Here is a 17,340-nt window from a genome sequence, read left to right on the forward strand (position 1 = left end):
CCGTAGTTTTTTTTTCCTAATAAGGTTTTAACGAGGCACATTATCTATAGACATCCAAGGGGGAGCGTTATAAGAGAAAACAAATTATGGTGGATGTCTATTCTTCCTCCATGATCTTCTCAAATGCTTAATGATATATTCAATGACATATTTTTATTCATTTTTCATGCATATATAAAGGCCTTGTAATAGATAGAAAAATACACACAATTGAAGAAGAAATAAGAATCTCTCTTCCTCTCTTTCTCTCTATATCTCTTAGTTTGTTTTTCCTTGTTCGATATTATTACTTTGGGTTATATTTCATAATAGAAACTTAATTATGATTTTATCAACCTTTCATATTCCTTATCAATATGTGTAATGTCGTCATATTGTAATGTTTTGTATTGTATTTTATTGTATTTGAAAAGTTATAAATTGTAAACATTGTATATCCAACGTAGGTACAAGAGTAAAATTAAAATTGATCTATCAAATAGTTGTGGATATTCGTCATTTTTATTTAAAATGTCATTTCACCTTTTATGGCATTCTTAACTCGTAAAAATTCAGTATATTAGCTGAGTGATGTATTCAAATTAAACGGTGAAATGAATTAAGGAAATCATTTTATCCCAGGGAAAATCTTGGCTATGCTGCTACGCTGAATTATTAACCGTGTTTTGTCAAACACAAATGGAATAAAAGAAGACTAAACAAATAATTTTATTGGTAGACAATAAATCACTTCACAATAATAGTTGCTAGTAATTCAATTTTATGAATAGAAATTACAGAAACAAGAGTAACAACACGACAAAGGAGGGAAAAGGCCAAAGGAGCATCTCAAACTCCAATAAACCAGCAGACTAATCAGTGATGAAGCTCAGCATAGATTCCCTACTGCCTGTTCAATCAGTTGCTCTCCTGAAAACCAGAGATTATTAGGTAAAAAAGAATATGTGGAGACAATTACGAAAATTTAGCAGCAGCTCCAGTGCGAAAGAGAAGAAATGGGATGCTCTGATAATCGGCGGTGGCCACAACGGCCTTACATCAGCCGCATATCTCGCTCGCTCCGGTCTCTCCGTTGCCGTTCTCGAGAGGCGCCACATCATAGGCGGTGCTGCTGTCACTGAAGAACTCATTCCTGGCTTCAAGTTTTCTCGTTGTAGTTACCTCCAAAGCCTCCTTAGACCCTGCGTTATTAAGTGAGACACCAAATTATTCAGTACTAAAATCATTTACTTATGATAGTCATTTATTTATCGGGAATGCGTTATGATTAATAGAGAATTGGAGCTGAAGAGACATGGATTGAAGCTATTAAAGAGGAATCCTTCATCATTCACGCCTTGTCGTGACGGACGTTATCTTCTGCTTGGTCCTGATAAGGAGCTCAACTATTCTGAGATTTCAAAGTTTTCTAAATCTGATGCAGATGCTTACTCAAGGTTCTGTATCTTTTTATACTCATCAATTAAGGTGGTTTACTTTAACTTCAATGATAATTTCTTTTACAGCTTGTTTGGATCGTTGTTACCCATTGTATCATATTGTATTGTTTTACCAAAATAATATTTGTTTTGATTATTTAGTTAAAATTGATTGTATTGTATTGTTAAATTCATTGTTCTTGAACAATGAAAAGTCCCATTTTTTGAAACAACCGATTTGGTGTGGTGGGATCGTTTACTATTTTTCTTTCTAATTATGTCCTAAGTTATTACTTTATAGTTCTATTTTACCCTTTACCTTTTTTTATTTTAAATAATAGCAAAGTCTCTTTCTCATATAATGTTATAATAGAATTCTACGTGAAGTCTAATAACCTATATAAATTCTCAAAGACAGCATCCCAAATATAAGCTATATACGTGAAGTCTAATAACGTAAAAATCTCGTTGCTTCTGCCGCTTCCAAACTCTTCAGGTATAGGTTTTCCCTAACTTTTGTTTTATTCTTTCTTCTACTTTGATTTGTAATTCCAATTCTAATTTCTTTATCTCCAATTAGCTTTATGATATTGGTTGTTAGGAAATATTACTTATGATCTAAATTCTAAATGGAGTCTACTTAACATTTTATTTTATTTTTTTATTATTATGATCTAATTATGAACATAGTGTACTTATTATTATTTTTAATATTATTAACTTGTTCCACTAATTTCGATAGGATTTGCATGAATTTAATTACTTAACTTATATATAAGACATAATTGATGATAAATTAGTAGAAAGTGATTTTCTTAAATAATTTGTATGTGTAATTCTTGATAAATTAAATATTTAAAACAATGGAGGGTATTTTAGTAAACTTATCAGTTACTGTACAGTACGATACAGTCAAACCAATCAGCAAAATGTTATTTAACAACAATAAACAATACAGTCTATCCAAACATTGTATTCATAAAACGATACGATACAATACAATACAGTACAATACGATACATTAGAAAACGATGGGTAACAATGATCCAAACAGAGTGTTAATTGTTTGCTGCAACAAAAAAAAAAAAAGAGGCAGAGCTTGTGCCTTTTTAAGAGTTTGCTTGTTAAATAACCATGTTTACTACAATGGGAGTTAAACTTTAAGCTATTCATTCAGACGAAAAAGCAGTTAATTTAGGCGATTTAAATGCTACAGGGCTAGTGTGAATCTGACTATAAGATGGAGATAGATAGACGTACAACCATTTATGATCGATTAACTCATAATACATCACTGAGAATGCTTTGGTGAAGCTCGGATTATGACTATGATTGGAAAATGGATATCGGGGGTAGCTTAAGTCCAAGTAATTTGAATCAAGTTCACAGTTCTTTTATAATGAAGTTTGTGTACACGCATGGAACTAGAGGATAATTTAGGAATTTGATGATTGAGCTTGCTTAGCATTCTAAAGTTTTGTACAAGAATTTTTATGTTAGTTTGTAGCTGCTTACCATTTTATCTATTATAATCATATTCTAAATTTTGAGTTACCAAGTGTCACCTAATTATAGGTATGAGAGTCAACTAGACAAGTTCTGCGAGTTTTTGGACCCACTTCTGGATTCATCTACACCGGAAACTTTACAAGGCTCTTCACATCTCAATACTCGTATGAAGCACAGATTACAAAATTCAGCCTTTTGGGCTAATTTTCTACGCCGAGCACTCCACTTGGGACAAAAGGACCTAGTGTAAGATGTTCTAGATGATCATGTTTGTGGAATTTCGCTAAACTTATAGTATCATCATTTAGACAGTCTAGGACAACATGTAGTGTAAAATAGTATGAAGTCTTGCCTTCATTTGTCATAGTCCATCCTTGTTAACTTGTTTCAGCTGAACTTTTCAGGGATTTGATGGACCTTTTACTCGCCCCAGCTTCGAAGGTTTTGAATAACTGGTTTGAGGTTGTTACATCTATAACTGGTTTGAGGTTGTTACATCTGTTTAGTTTTTTCTGTTATTTTTCTTTTACTCGTTCTATCAGCCTGCTTAAAATCTATTATGTTTGATATGTGAATTTGTCTATCGGAAACGGCCTCTCTGCCTTTCCCAGGGTAGGGGTAAGGTCTGTGTACACACTAGTCTCCTTAGACCCCACTTGTGGGAATTCACTGGGTTTGTTGTTGTTGTTATTGTTGATATGTGCATTTGTCCAGTCCTGGACAGCTAAATGTAACATTTAGCTATGGTTTGTAATTATTTACTTTGGTGATTAATAAAGTTGTTTAATTACCAAAAACAACTATGTAAATTTGTCTAAAGGTTCAAGATTGTGACCCAATCTATGCTTTCTATCATTAATTTTGTCGAGTATTCTTTTGTCCTTAAATAGTGTAGGAACCTTTGATGAGTGTTTTCCAAATTCGGATTCTAATTTTAAAGGCTAGTTGTTATTGTAGTATAACCTTTTCTCTTGGTTTCTCCAAGCTTTTCCATTTCAATTGTATCCTTTATCATTTTGGCTTTTGGCACACTTGTCTTACACTAGATCAGAAGTAGCGCAATTTGTCCTTAATGGAGTTGGAGAGGATGTTTGTTATTTTGTCCAGGGCAATAAATTTTCTTAATGGTAATGACTGGGCCAGCTTGCACGGACTTCGACTATTCCACCAGGAACCCCATACCTGTTGTCTTCCACCAGCACAATTAACGGATAACTCTACTTACTAATGTTTAGACAGATAAAAAGAAATTACCTAGTATTTTTTGTCTCGGCTGAAATTTGAACACTGGTCTCCTAGGTTTACACCCACTTCATTGACCATTAGATGACACTCTTGGGTGCTTGCTGCAATATCTTGTTACTCTTGTCTCTTTGTCCACCGATATTCATTTATTCTTTCCTCAGTCCATTATAAATGCCTTCTTCAACTAGGTCAAATGTGTTGTAGAGGGCTCGGGCATAGGAGCATGCATGATATGTCTCATTAAAATTTGATGTAAAATTCTCCAAGTTCGGGATAAACAAAATCTTTGGAATGAACAAGATTTTTCAATGGATAAGAATCACTTTCTTCTGGTGTATGTAGTAATTAATTGTCTTGATGTACTGGAAGCTGCTACTGCATGAGATTGTGCTGTGTGATTCTTGTTATGAAGTGTGTTCTTTTAAAGAGTGAAAAGTTGTCACATTCCTCAAAATATTTTTCGAAGAATTCTCTTACCTCTTACTCTTCTCTCCTTCTGGTATCACTAGTTTACTAATTCCTTGACTGAAATATCACAGACTGATGTTCTGAAAGCAACTCTTGCAACTGATGCAGTAATAGGGACTACGGTAAGCTTTTTTGGCCTGTATTGTTCTCAGAATGTATCCAATTAAGCATGGAGGTGCAGTCAATTGCTGTGTGCATGCTTTGCATATATAAGGAGTAGTAATGTGTATCTAGGATCTAAGTTGCGAGAACTATATGATTGAGCATTTCTGAAAAGTAAAAGTTTAGCTATTATGCATTACCATCTATTTAGTGACAACGATGGAGTGACTTAAGTGAAATATGTGTTTAGTCATTGGATTATGTAAATTCATGTCTTTGCAGCAAATATTGGAGGTTTCACGTGGCCATGGTTTCAGATTTTTTTTCCAGCTATGCTTATATGCATATATGACCATATCTTTTACAAGTTTTTTTCCATCTGCATGAAGTAGGAGGCTTGAGTATCTCTTGGCCCAATCTGCAACGTTTACTGAGAACACTGTAGGATTAAGGTTCTTTTATCTCTAGTCAGTAAGGAAAAAAAAACAGATTACCTTAATCTTCCTCAGGTTTGTCATTCTTCACGTTCTCGTCAATTTAGTGTATGCCAGCTGTGTCATTAACAAATGCCAATCCAAGGAAATTCTGATTAATATTCTTTATCTTGTTAGCATCAGTCTGCTTCCTACTTACTCCTCTCTCTCTTTTTCTTTTTCGTCTGTTAACTAAAAAACTCATAGGCAAGTGTCCATACACCTGGAAGTGGATATGTGTTGCTACATCACGTGATGGGAGAATCTGATGGTGATCGTGGTATTTGGTCGTACGTATACAACATATATGCTGGATTAGCCTTCTGCAAAGCTTTAAATACTTCTGCATTTTTCGAGAATCATTTGTTCCATTTATCTGAAGGATTCTGCTTCTGAATAGTTGCTTTAAATGTTCCAATTATGTAATGAAATATTCATCGAATTAACATAGAGTTCTGTTTCGTTTTCTTTCTTGGGAAGAATGGATCTTTCTTTGTTTTCATTCTTTTTAAATCTAAGACCCTTTACTTTCAGATTTTTCAGTGTTCTACTTTAGTCATACTAGCAAATGATTACATCTAATGACTTAGCTGCTTGTTGTAGCTTAAGCAAAAGCAGTAGACTGTTCTTTATCTTTTCTTTTTGTGGTGCCCATTTAGTGCACTATGCTTGGTATCCCTCTTTTCCATCAACTTCCTTATATTCCCAGATGAAGGTTTTATCTGAGCACACATATATTTGAACTAATGTTCCATGCATTTTGACTATTTAGAGAGATAGGACTTGTTCTCTTCTTCCTTCAAAAGCTTAATTAACTTGCACACTCAAAATATTTTATGTGATGCTGTTTGATTTCAAATCCTGAATTGCCTTCCTTAGATAAACTGGGTGATTTTATCATGTCCTCTCTTAGTAAGTAAAATAAAAGCTTGACTGCTGCTGTGACATGTAGGTATGTTGAAGGGGGAATGGGCTCGGTGTCATTGGCTATAGCTGCTGCTGCAAAGGAGGCTGGTGCATCCATATTGACAAATGCCGAAGTATGCTTATGCACTGTTATCCGTTCAATGATAAGAGTTGTTGGCTTTTGAGTATCTGACATGCATCAAGAGCTTTAGATGCTCTCTTAGTAAATTTGCTTTATTTATTATTTTTGGGGTTTTATTAGTGAAAGTTCAGTATGTTTGAAGGCATATGGCAGATTGTGTCAGCCATATGCCTTCAAACAAAATGCTGTGAAATTGAAATAAACCTGAAAAAATGTAGATACATCTTGCAGCTGCTAAAGGCCTTTATATGAGAGACTTGTGATTCCGATGTTATGGTAAACCTTCATCAACCCACTTTGTCAGTAACTCCTTCTTCTAACCCAGTAATTTTTTATTCGATATTGTGACTTCCGATTCCATCAACTCTTTACTTTGCTGTTAATTTCTGGGTTTAATACATCGGATTTTAATAACTTAACTTCTATCTTCTAATAGCCTTAGAAAGATTAAAAAGATGTTTATCTATTAATTATTTAACGTTTAATAACATTGATTATTTATCTTGAATATTAAGAGAATATGTATGATCACACATATCTAGATTCATTGAACTTGAGTGAGGAAACTATTATAGAATTTTGTATGACATGTTCAGGAATTCTGTATTCAATTGTAGAATATTCACTTTATTAGCACAGAGAATGATTACCTGCCATATTCTTTGTAGCCTAAGACTCATATATAAGGAGCACAACTTGTACATTATTGATTTATCAAGTTATTATTTAGGTTTCTCTTATTTTCACAATTTACATATACCATCTCCTTGGTCTTTGCCTTGATTGTATTTGAAGTTGTTTCTTTTGAAGAAAATTGACTGTTGTCCATGTAGGTCTCAAAATTGATGATTGAAGACAGTGGCAGAGTTCATGGGGTTAGTTTCACTAAGTTGTGTTTCCAATTTTTTTACTTTTTTTCTAGGTCAAAGCTCATTTTGATGTTGCAAAATTGGATGGAATTTCTCTAGGTGATGCTGGCAGACGGAACCATATTGCATTCTTCTGTTGTTTTATCCAATGCAACGCCATTCAAAACTTTCATGGTAAAAATGTTGTTCCTCTTCTTTAATTTCAAGGAATTAGGCTAACAGTGGATATTATTATGAAAACATCAGAGAAAAGACATCCTATTTTATCTCTGATTATGCTTCTCCCACGACCCAGGATCTTGTGCCAGATGATGTGCTTCCTCACGATTTTCATAATGCTATCAAGTGCTCTGATTATCGCTCTGTAAGCTTGCATATGAAGTATTATTATTCAGTGATTATTCTAAGATTCAGTTATGTTTTCTTTCTTATCAATGTGATATTTGAGCAATTGAAGTGTCATAGCATTTATCATCTACCTTGTAAAACGGTTCATCCTATGCCAACTTTCTTGTTAAATATAGTACTTATATTTATCGAACAAATCTTGAAAATTGAATTCAGCGTGGACATAACAAGTTCTGACCATGTCGATAAGAGTGTAGTTATACCGTGCTTACGTGTTGAAATGATGGTGTCAAACCGTTCTTCTTTCCTGTTCTTTTTTCTTTTCATTTTATTTTCATTTTATTTTCATTGATATTGGCTTCACAACTACTTCAATCTAAGGGATTCCTGATTGAAGGATCTCAGAGTTGGCAGTTTGGACTTTATGGTTGTATCTCATGTTTTTTAGTCACTATTCATTTCTTTCTCTTACAAGTTTTTGGTAATGAATCCTACTATAGTGTTCAGAGTTTTAGTTCACAGGCATCAGATTCCTTGTGCATATCTGCGTTCTTTTCTTTCTCTTATATAAGTTTTTTATACTCCAAGGGTAGTGAATTCTTTGTACCACATTTTGTCTTCTGAAACTTCCATTCGAGATTGTGATTCATGTGATTTTTGGCACCTGGATTCATCAGGAGCCTCCCATCGTCCTTCACTTTTTGAACAGAGCTAGAACGCTAACGGTGCATGACATATTTCATGGCCGTTTCTTTTTGCAACTTTACTTCATGGCCATCTTCATCAAAGCAGTAGTTTATTACTTTTGATCTGTTCTTTTTCGATCGCTTATTACTTTTGATCTGTTGCTTCACCTTTTTTCCCTCTGTGGCTTCCCTTGATAGCTATCTTCATCAATATGGATAATTTAACCTTCAGTTTCCTTTTTTTCTCCAAACCACAAGTTCTTTCAGTAGTTAGTCCTACTACGGCTCTTCAGCTTTCTGTGCTGGCACATCTTTGGCCTGCACTCTAAACTGACAGTGACTTAGCTTTCAAAGATTTTATGATTTAGGGACCAACTAGCAACAACAACATACCCAGTATTATCCCACACCGTGGGGTCTGGAGAGGGTAGTGTGTACGCAGACCTTACCCCTACCTTGTGAGGATAGAAAGGTTGTTTCCAATAGACCCTCAGCTCAGGTTAGGGACCAACTAGGAATTTGCATTTATTTTTATGGCATAACAGGAATATGTTCTTTCCAGTTTGATATGACCTTAAGCGAAGCATTGTTAGAGAGATGCTTGTTGGTATTATACGTGTAGTAGAAGTTTCTAACTTAAAACTCTATTTCCTCGTAACTCGTAAGGTTCATGTCCGAGTCTCTTTACTCCTGTTGCATATATGTGGCTCAATCGTGAAAGTCTTAGGTTGATTTCATTTGTAATATTCCACTTGCTCTACAAGAAAACATTATGTCATGAAGTTTCATCTCTTGTTCAGGGGCGTATCTAGGTTAATGCATATGGGTTCACGTGAACCCATACTCCTCTCTCTAAATCATGTATAACAATGTTATATTTCTTTAAAACTACTTAAACATATGTGCGTGCACCCATGTATAAAGACTCTTACGGTGCAATAATTACTTGGTGCACCTCTACAAGTGAAATTGGCGGTTCAAATCCCACTCTAAATGGTCTTATTTTCGGTACGAAGTTTAGATATATAAGTGAAAATCACTAAAATTTCAAAAAGAATATAATTTTGAACCTATAATTTCAAAAGTGTAGTGGGTTCATGGTGAGACACTATAGTTAAACCCGTCAAATATAAATTCTAGATTCACCTCTTCATAAATAGTGCACCCATCCTTTTGAAATCCTGGATCCGCCTCTGCTCTTGTTATGGTCATTATATTGGAAAACATTGCATGTTTTAGTTGTTAATATTTTGTACAGAAATTTTAGGAGATCATTGATTTCTGGAACCAGACTACTACTAGAATCAAATTCGCTGCTAACTGGTTGTTAATCAAATTGGTTGTTAATATTCAAAGCTGCAATTTGGGCTAAACATTGCAGGTTTTGGTTGTTAATCTTTTTTACCTGGAATTTTAAGGGATCATTGTTTACTGCAACAGGCTACTACTAAAATCAATTTGGCCGTTGACAGATTACCACAGTTCCAGTGCTGCAATTTAAGTCATCCAGATGCTGGTCCGCAGCATAGTGGTACCATTCACATAGGACCAGAGAGGTATTCACTTTGATGTCAAATAGGGAAAAAATATCCTTAGAAACAACAGACTGTAACATGCAGGACATACAAGAAGAAATTACACTTGTTCATTAAATGAGCAAAAGCTGCAAAGCTTACTTCCATGTCAAATAGGGGGAAAATTATCTTACTCTGAACGGTTTAATCTGATACCAATGATCTTTGAGTTTGTTAAACACATAATAAGAAGGTTTGCCCACAACCCTCTGGCATTGATCAGATTATTATTGGTATCATCATTCTTGCAATTCCTGTATTTTGTAAAATTGACCTTTCAACTGTGATTTTAATTGGAAGATAACTGTATGGTTCTGATGTTTTTTAGTATGGAAGAGATGCACATTGCTGCTCAGGATGCTGAAAATGGCTTACCATCTCGCCGGCCCATAATTGAGATGACAATTCCTACTGTCTTTGACAAGACAATCTCTCCATCAGGTACTCAAATTTGCTTCCTCAGCACGGCCTTTTGGAAGGAAATGAGCTAACACGGTTTGAGGGGTTAAAATGCACGGTTCTAGAACCACATAGGGGTGTTAGGCTATTTCCTCAGTACGGGGAGGCAGAATATTAAATGTGCAAATGTGAAGGAGTAAAACGCAATAAACCCATATAATTATGATATTCTCATTCAACAGAATGAGAGAAGTCTTGTTTCTTTTATATCCTTGTGGTTTTCGATCAATACTAGAACTTACAGATATTCATTCATTATTTTACCTAGGAAAACATGTGATTGGTTTATTCATCCAGTACACACCTTATAAACCATCCGATGGCAGCTGGGAAAATCCTGGATATAGAGTTAAGTATCTCTGAAGAGTTATTATAGTATCTTTCTTGATAGTTTTTAATCCTCTTCACTTATAATTCTGATACCTTTCATAATCGCTCTTGAACTTCTAGATCCAACCTGATTGCGTTTTTGTGCATCACATATTTCATGTGTGTGATATTAAAAGAATTTTTTTTCTCTAGGAATCATTCGCCCAGAGATGCTTTAGCATGATAGATGAATATGCTCCTGGATTTAGCTCATCAATTATTGGGTATGATATGTTGACTCCTCCAGATCTTGAAAGAGAAATTGGTTTGACAGGTGCGCCACTGCTATCCCTTCAGTTATACCTTTTCTACTCCTTCCCCCTAGAGAAAGAACCATAGCAAAATGTGATGTCCTTCATTAATGGCTGTTTGATAAGTTTAGAGATTGACACGTGTCAATGAACGATGAAAGGCGTATTCAGTTTTTAGAGTATCACGTTCTCTGAATCATATGCAAATTCAAGTTATCCTCATGTCGTAGCTTGAAATTTTTGGGTTCCCTATATGTTTATTAAGCTTGCTGAAATTGTACCATCGAGTACTAATATTCTATGCTAAAATTTTAAAATTATCGAAATTGTACATTTATTTTGTTGAACATCAAAATGGTTAAATAGATAAATTGAACATTCTTGCCAATGCACTATAGAAGGATGGACTGTTAAAAGTTTCTTATTAAACAGCTAATTGTTGAGTGTTTCCAATTCTCAGCGCTAAGTGAAGTTTGAATGACTTAATATTTTTATAGCATTAATGGCACTTTATTGAGTAGGATTTTTTGTAAGCGGTGTCAACATTTGAGTAGTTTTTCAAACTTAGGGTTTTAAGGCTGCTTCAGTACCAGCATTCCAGTATGGTTTCAAACAGACAGTTTCTTTAACAAAAGCATTAGATGAAAGACACCTAAAACCGATAAAAGACAGAATATAATACAAAGAAAAAACTTCACATGTATTGATGTTAAAGATGTTTATTTACATCAATTTGAATTAGGAACAGATTCTAACTCAATTGGTTTTGTTGCTCCTTATTTGGTAGTTACGCAAACTAAATCAGTGAGGCTCTAACCCTCACCTCCAAGAGGGAGATGAGACATTTCACCAATGAACCAATGAACCCTTCTGTTAAAAGTGGTGTCATTTTTTATGTTTATACCTAATATTTTCAATTTGCTTATTATCTAGCAAAATATTTTGACGAAGTTGTGTCCCGTGACACCGCTTGGGGCAAGGAAAATCCGCCCCACCGTCCACATTATTTAATGTGTTCAATATGTATTATTTTTAAACTTCTGCGCTGCAGGCCTTAAATAGGTTTGGGTGTGAGTGCACAATCTGTTTGCTGAATAACAGTGGCAGAAATAAAAATCTCCACAAACAAGGCAATTATGTCCTGTTGCGTTTAAGCTGCAGCAATGTTATGTTGCGAACTTTATTGTAGTTCAGCAACTGTACCAGAGATCATATCTGGCATTTAGGATCTCAATCATGTACATAGTTTTAACTTTTATCTTCCTTTCAACTAACGTTATAAGTACTACCATGCTACAAGATCTAGGAAGATAATACGAAAACCTGATGTTTTGTTTTATCTGAGTCTATTTTAAGAATTCTTTTGGATTCGTCTAGTTATGAGAATGAAAAACTATAGGCTGGAGCATGCTTTGTGGTGCCTGCAAACTAATATAGGAAATGCTGATGGGTTCTGTTATATTACAGGAGGCAATATATTCCACGGATCCATGGGATTAGATTCTTTGTTTTTAATGCGGCCGGTGAAAGGATGGTAACGGTTTTGAACAGCTTTTGACATTAGTCCTTGAAGGGCTCAAGTCCATAAAATGATGATTTTTGCTATTATCTGAACGTTGAAATGCAGGTCAAATTATCGGACTCCAATTGAAGGTCTATACCTATGTGGCAGCGGGGCACATCCCGGTGGTGGAGTAATGGGCGCCCCAGGACGCAATGCTGCGCATGTTGTCATTACAGACTTAAAGAAATCATGAAGCTGCTCTTCCGGCAGGAACATTTTTTCCTGTTGTGATTTTTTGGCGAGTTGCATCAGTTTTATATTATTGACAAATTTTCAGCGAAGCCAACTCTCAAGCCAAAAGTGAACTGATAGTCATCCTATTGTCCATCAGATATTTCACTTATACTTTGACTACTTTGAGTTCCCGTGTGTTTAGAACCAAATGGGAACTACACAGAGAATTTGCTCTCACTGTCTAACCACAATTGCTTAATTTAATCATGTTCTCAGAAATAACTGTCTTTTCTTTAAAGAGAGAAGATGTGTTCCTTTTAGTCGTCATTATCCGAGCTTCTTTTGCTTGCTACATATTTCATGGTAAAAAAAAATTACTAAATGAAGTTGAATTAATTTTGCTCACAGCAAGATCACCAAATTATGGCGTGAAGTTTGTAATTCTTACAAGAGCTTTCAGTATTATTAGATTTTGCTTTTGCTTTCGATTTAATTTCATCACTGAAATTCTCATCATTAGTTCAGGGGAAACGCTATTTCCCTTCCTACATCGCTTGTCCAGCAAATATAGTCAAAAGGTACAACTTTCCCCTTGTACCACCATTAACCCTTAATTACGTTTTGGTGATATGTTGCCCCTGCTCCCTAGTTTTTTACCTTCCTTCTATCTCCTGAGATAACTATGAGTGACCCATCCCTGACTAAAACTTTGCATGCCCTTTTTTTTTTTCTTACAAAGAACCCAATGGCACACGTTAGTTTTCTTCCCAATTTTCACGACACCATCAATGAGGATATCTAGTCTAACAAAAAGTTAGTTCTTTTAGCCAAATAGAGGTTCACTTCGTTATATTGCAAATACTTTACTCGAGAGTCTATCAAATGTCTATAGCAAATTGAAGTCGGTTTGACGGATCACTAGTGCAAATCTCGTCGATTGAAGAATCTTCAGAATGAGTGAATCCCCTCGATGTAAACTGCAAAGAAAACAATGCTGGGAACAGGAAAATAACATAAAATAATTGAAAGGGAAAACAAATGTTGAGAACTAACAGAGAGCAATGACGAACTTTCTGCTGCGTTCTTTCTTTTTGTTTGTTCTCTCCCCATGTTGACTTAATTGAAAAGTTTACTTTTTGCACCTTTAAGAAATTGGTAACTTGACAAATTGGCAATGAAGATCAGGATTCAAATCCCAAGGTATAAAATTGTATTATTTTTTCTCATCTAACTCTGGTGGACATATATACCAAATACCTTTGCTAGTAGAAGATAGCACGTACTTAGTGGATTAGTCAAGTAGCGCATAAATTGAACCAAACACCACCATTATCCACAGAAAAAAAGGAGAGAAGGATAACACTGTCAACTTAAGCCCATACAGTTATGAGGTGGGGCAAGAGGGTTTTAAGAATCAACCCAAATAGCCGTACACCTTAAACTAAAAATAGTCGGTGGAGGTATAATGCATGCATAATTTAAGTATTATATGTGTATAATCTATGAATATGGCTAGAAAAAATAAACAATGAATATGACCGGCTATTTGTGTAAAGATTCCGGAGCAATAGCTGTTCCGTTAGTTCGGTAAAAGGATTGCTCACATTAGCTTATCAAGGTTCAACATATAAGGCAGGTTTGTGTAGAATATAGCACTCGAACGGAATTTCAGCTTGGCTTTTGCGTCGTAGTTGTTTTAGAACTCGGTATAACTAACATGCTAAAAAAGGACCCTATAAAAAAACTCTATAATTCATAGAAATGATTACGAATTGAGAAGTCAGTTAATTTGCCACACTAAAAAAGTACAAACGTCATATTCAATAGAGTTCATTTTCAACACAATAAGAAAGGTAATGTACAGAGCAAACCATATGCTATCTAGCCCACCAAGAAGGAATAGAATTGTTGATCAATGTGCTAGCACTTGTGGTTGACTCTAATCTGCAATTAAACAGGAATTATTCTCTAAAACAATTTACAAGTTTTGCATATAAAGCTGGAACTAAAAAAAGATTATGACAAATGCAAGTGACAGTGAAGTGACACACGTGTTCCATTCATGTGTGTGTGTGTGTGTGAGAGAGAGAGAGAGAAGAACAAACTTTGTAATCTCCTCAACTGCTTTCATAACTTCAACAGAATCTGTTTCTAGCACTTGACCACCTAAAATTATTTCATCTAAAATGGTATGCATCTGCAGAAGACAATCATTCATTAGACAGAAAAAAAGTGCAGACTACTGACTGATACCCCAAAAAACAAGAGAAACAACATTTGAAAATTGAAACGTATTGCACTGGATGAAGCTTACATAAAATTGTGAATATGGCCAAGCTTTTATTACTAGAAGCATTATGCATGTCAAAGAGGTGACCATATGCTGGTTATAAGTTATAACAGAGAAAAGCCACAATGGTGCCCAATATTGGGAAAAACGGTATTGTCTGGATTTGGAATATAGGAGTCCATCTAAACATATCATGCAATTGTAATGAACAGAGTTCGTTATTGAGGGAGCATAAGAGTTCCGCAACTAATCAGAACATAGAAAAAGGGAAGTTGATTTGTGAGACTTATTAATGATGTATTCCATCAATGCATCCAATTGATTTTCTAGATAAGAAAGAATATTTATGTTTCAAAGATAAGTATATAAATACAACAAAAAGGTTAGTGCAATACTCTACCTTGCTATAATTGAATACTACATCAAGTTCGCATACACTTCTGAAGCATTTGTCCAGTGTTTCCACAAAAACTGATGTAAAGAGAACCACATCATCAACAAGAGCTCACATGAACAAACCATTAAAGTAATATCATTCAAATATCAGCAGCAGCCACTAGACATGAATGGTTCTATCAACATAAGTAGCATCTTACAAGTGGAGAAAAGTATACCAGAAGATGATCAAGAGGAAGACGGTAAAAGAATCATAGCGAGGAATACAGGGTAAAATCTTTAGAAAAACAGATTATGACATGCAGGATATACAGGGAGAGAATACGCTTGTAACAATATATCGTGAAGTGAAATCATTCTTCCCCGAACTTTATTTTTAATATTAAATAGAAACATTGAAGAAGCATATCCACTTATCTATGAATTAAGCCCATCCCAGAAAATCGAGACTCATTTGCTTTTGGTTCATGCAATGTCAACAAATTGTGCAATATCATTGCAAGTTTAATAATATGTAAACCACCCCAAGCTTGGTACTTTTAAATTTTAATATGAATGTCCATTATTTTTCTCCCCATTGCTTGGAGAAAATAATTCCTTCCAAGAATAAAGAAACAGCTCTATTGAACTATATCATTGCACATCCCATATTTTGAGTTGTTTTCACCTGTTATTTAATTGGTCTTGGTTCGCCACCTTGAGTTCCATCTTTCTCTTCCTATTATCAATCATTAAAATCTTACCATACATAGAAGTCTTGCAACATAGTTAAGGACACTAGCTTAAACATGAACTTAAAAATGTGATTTCCCCACAACAAAACAAAGGTAAAGAAGGGAAACAAGTACCTTGTATTAGATCGAGCATGGCCAACTCATTCTCAGAGTTATCAAATAGAAACACGAAATATAAGGTAGCATAGTGCTTATACACGAGCCTTGTATCCTGGAAAAGATATAGCAATGGCTTTTAAAATAATTTACTCTTTATACTTGAGAGTATAAAATACTCTTCCTAATTTGTATGATATCACAAAGAGGAGTTCACAACACTTTAAAGCAGTGTAGCATGTAAGTTGTTGCCTACGTGATAGTATCCTGGAACTGCACTTATCCCATTTTGGTCCATCATTTATCCGGTTTTAATCAATATTAACTAGCTAAAATCTTACTAGTCAATTGGAGAGTAGGTTTTCTGAATGTATGTAACTACCCACTTGATGAAAGAGGATAACTAACCTAAAACTATTGAGAAACCGGTTTTCTCTCTACCTAACAAAGAAACCAATGCTTTCCAAAAGGGTGAGGGTAGATAATCAAGTTTTCTAAAGTTCCATGTCCATCTTTTCAAGAATTTGCATAGGATCAAAGTACATTTTCTAGATAAAATGTTCTTATTATATATTGTGAAAAATATTGAAGTTCTAAGATCATACAATTATGTATATCTGCTAATGATAGATTGTTGAATACTTGAAATCTAAAGGATATTGCTAGGACCAAAAGAATAAACAAGGAGACAATGAAGTAATTTACCGGACCGAAAATTGAACCCAAGCTCCGAATAAAATTGCTCACATTGTCAGGCCTGTTGCTTAACACTGAAAGAAAAAACAAATTAAAAACTCATCTAACAGTCAACATTCAACTGAACGAAACCTCAGCTTCATCAAATTGTGTCTTTACCTGCGTATACATGACGTATGAGCTCTTGTTGCTTCTCCGCTGGCTAATTTCAATCCCGACAACAAAATTCAAAAACTTTATTGAGAAATTCAGTAGAAATTAAACAAAGATTGAACCAAAGATGGATCTTAGAAATAGCAAAAGATAATATGAGGGGACAAACCTGAAATTCGTAGAATTTGGAAAGGCGAGGCTTGCCGAGGGTGTTAATAACCATTACCGCCTTTATCATTTCTTCCTGTTGAATATCAGAACAAACTGGCAAAAGCTACTCTTTCGTCTCGCTTTGTCTGTATTCTTTCTCCATCAATAATTGTAATATTGCATAAAGGAAATTACAATTTGGTCCATTATTTATTGCTAAATTTTATATATTTTGGTACTCATAATATCCTAATAGGCACATTTCACT

The 17,340-nt window shown here is 34.7% G+C and overlaps 2 protein-coding genes across 2 annotated transcripts; one reads left to right on the forward strand and one right to left on the reverse strand.

Moving 5' to 3' along the window:
- Positions 1–803: 803 nt before the first annotated feature.
- On the forward strand, positions 804–12,884 carry LOC104111147 (uncharacterized). The gene is made up of 16 exons (XM_009620766.4): positions 804–1,193; positions 1,275–1,436; positions 2,994–3,173; positions 3,332–3,389; positions 4,712–4,762; positions 5,423–5,505; positions 6,168–6,255; positions 7,097–7,138; positions 7,232–7,306; positions 7,428–7,496; positions 9,607–9,722; positions 10,069–10,181; positions 10,468–10,547; positions 10,722–10,842; positions 12,287–12,353; positions 12,447–12,884. The coding sequence occupies exons 1-16, from the start codon at positions 943–945 to the stop codon at positions 12,574–12,576; spliced, it is 1,686 nt and encodes a 561-aa protein (XP_009619061.1). The 5' UTR covers positions 804–942; the 3' UTR covers positions 12,577–12,884.
- Positions 12,885–14,293: 1,409 nt separating this feature from the next.
- Positions 14,294–17,251, reverse strand: LOC104111148 (AP-3 complex subunit sigma-like). The gene is made up of 7 exons (XM_009620768.3): positions 17,092–17,251; positions 16,929–16,971; positions 16,779–16,843; positions 16,092–16,188; positions 15,248–15,318; positions 14,663–14,754; positions 14,294–14,501 (listed from the first exon to the last, which is right to left on the reverse strand). Exons 1-7 carry the CDS (start codon positions 17,158–17,160, stop codon positions 14,435–14,437), a joined length of 504 nt encoding a protein of 167 aa, XP_009619063.1. The 5' UTR covers positions 17,161–17,251; the 3' UTR covers positions 14,294–14,434.
- Positions 17,252–17,340: the final 89 nt, after the last annotated feature.

The sequence above is a fragment of the Nicotiana tomentosiformis genome, chromosome 2 (genome assembly GCF_000390325.3).
Source record: "Nicotiana tomentosiformis chromosome 2, ASM39032v3, whole genome shotgun sequence".
Classification (NCBI taxonomy): Eukaryota; Viridiplantae; Streptophyta; class Magnoliopsida; order Solanales; family Solanaceae; genus Nicotiana; species Nicotiana tomentosiformis.

Bases quoted from the DNA above. Each gene is read 5' to 3' on its own strand.
- LOC104111148 (XM_009620768.3), bottom strand. From the start codon at position 17,160: ATGATAAAGGCGGTAATGGTTATTAACACCCTCGGCAAGCCTCGCCTT. The intron at 16,844-16,928 runs GTAAAGACACAA...TTTTTCTTTCAG, and splicing joins CATACGTCATGTATACGCAG to TGTTAAGCAACAGGCCTGAC. The intron at 14,502-14,662 runs GTTTGTTCTTCT...GTTTAATTGCAG, and splicing joins GCAGTTGAGGAGATTACAAA to ATTAGAGTCAACCACAAGTG.
- LOC104111147 (XM_009620766.4), top strand. From the start codon at position 943: ATGTGGAGACAATTACGAAAATTTAGCAGCAGCTCCAGTGCGAAAGAG. The intron at 3,174-3,331 runs GTAAGATGTTCT...TGAACTTTTCAG, and splicing joins TTGGGACAAAAGGACCTAGT to GGATTTGATGGACCTTTTAC. The intron at 9,723-10,068 runs GTATTCACTTTG...GATGTTTTTTAG, and splicing joins ATTCACATAGGACCAGAGAG to TATGGAAGAGATGCACATTG.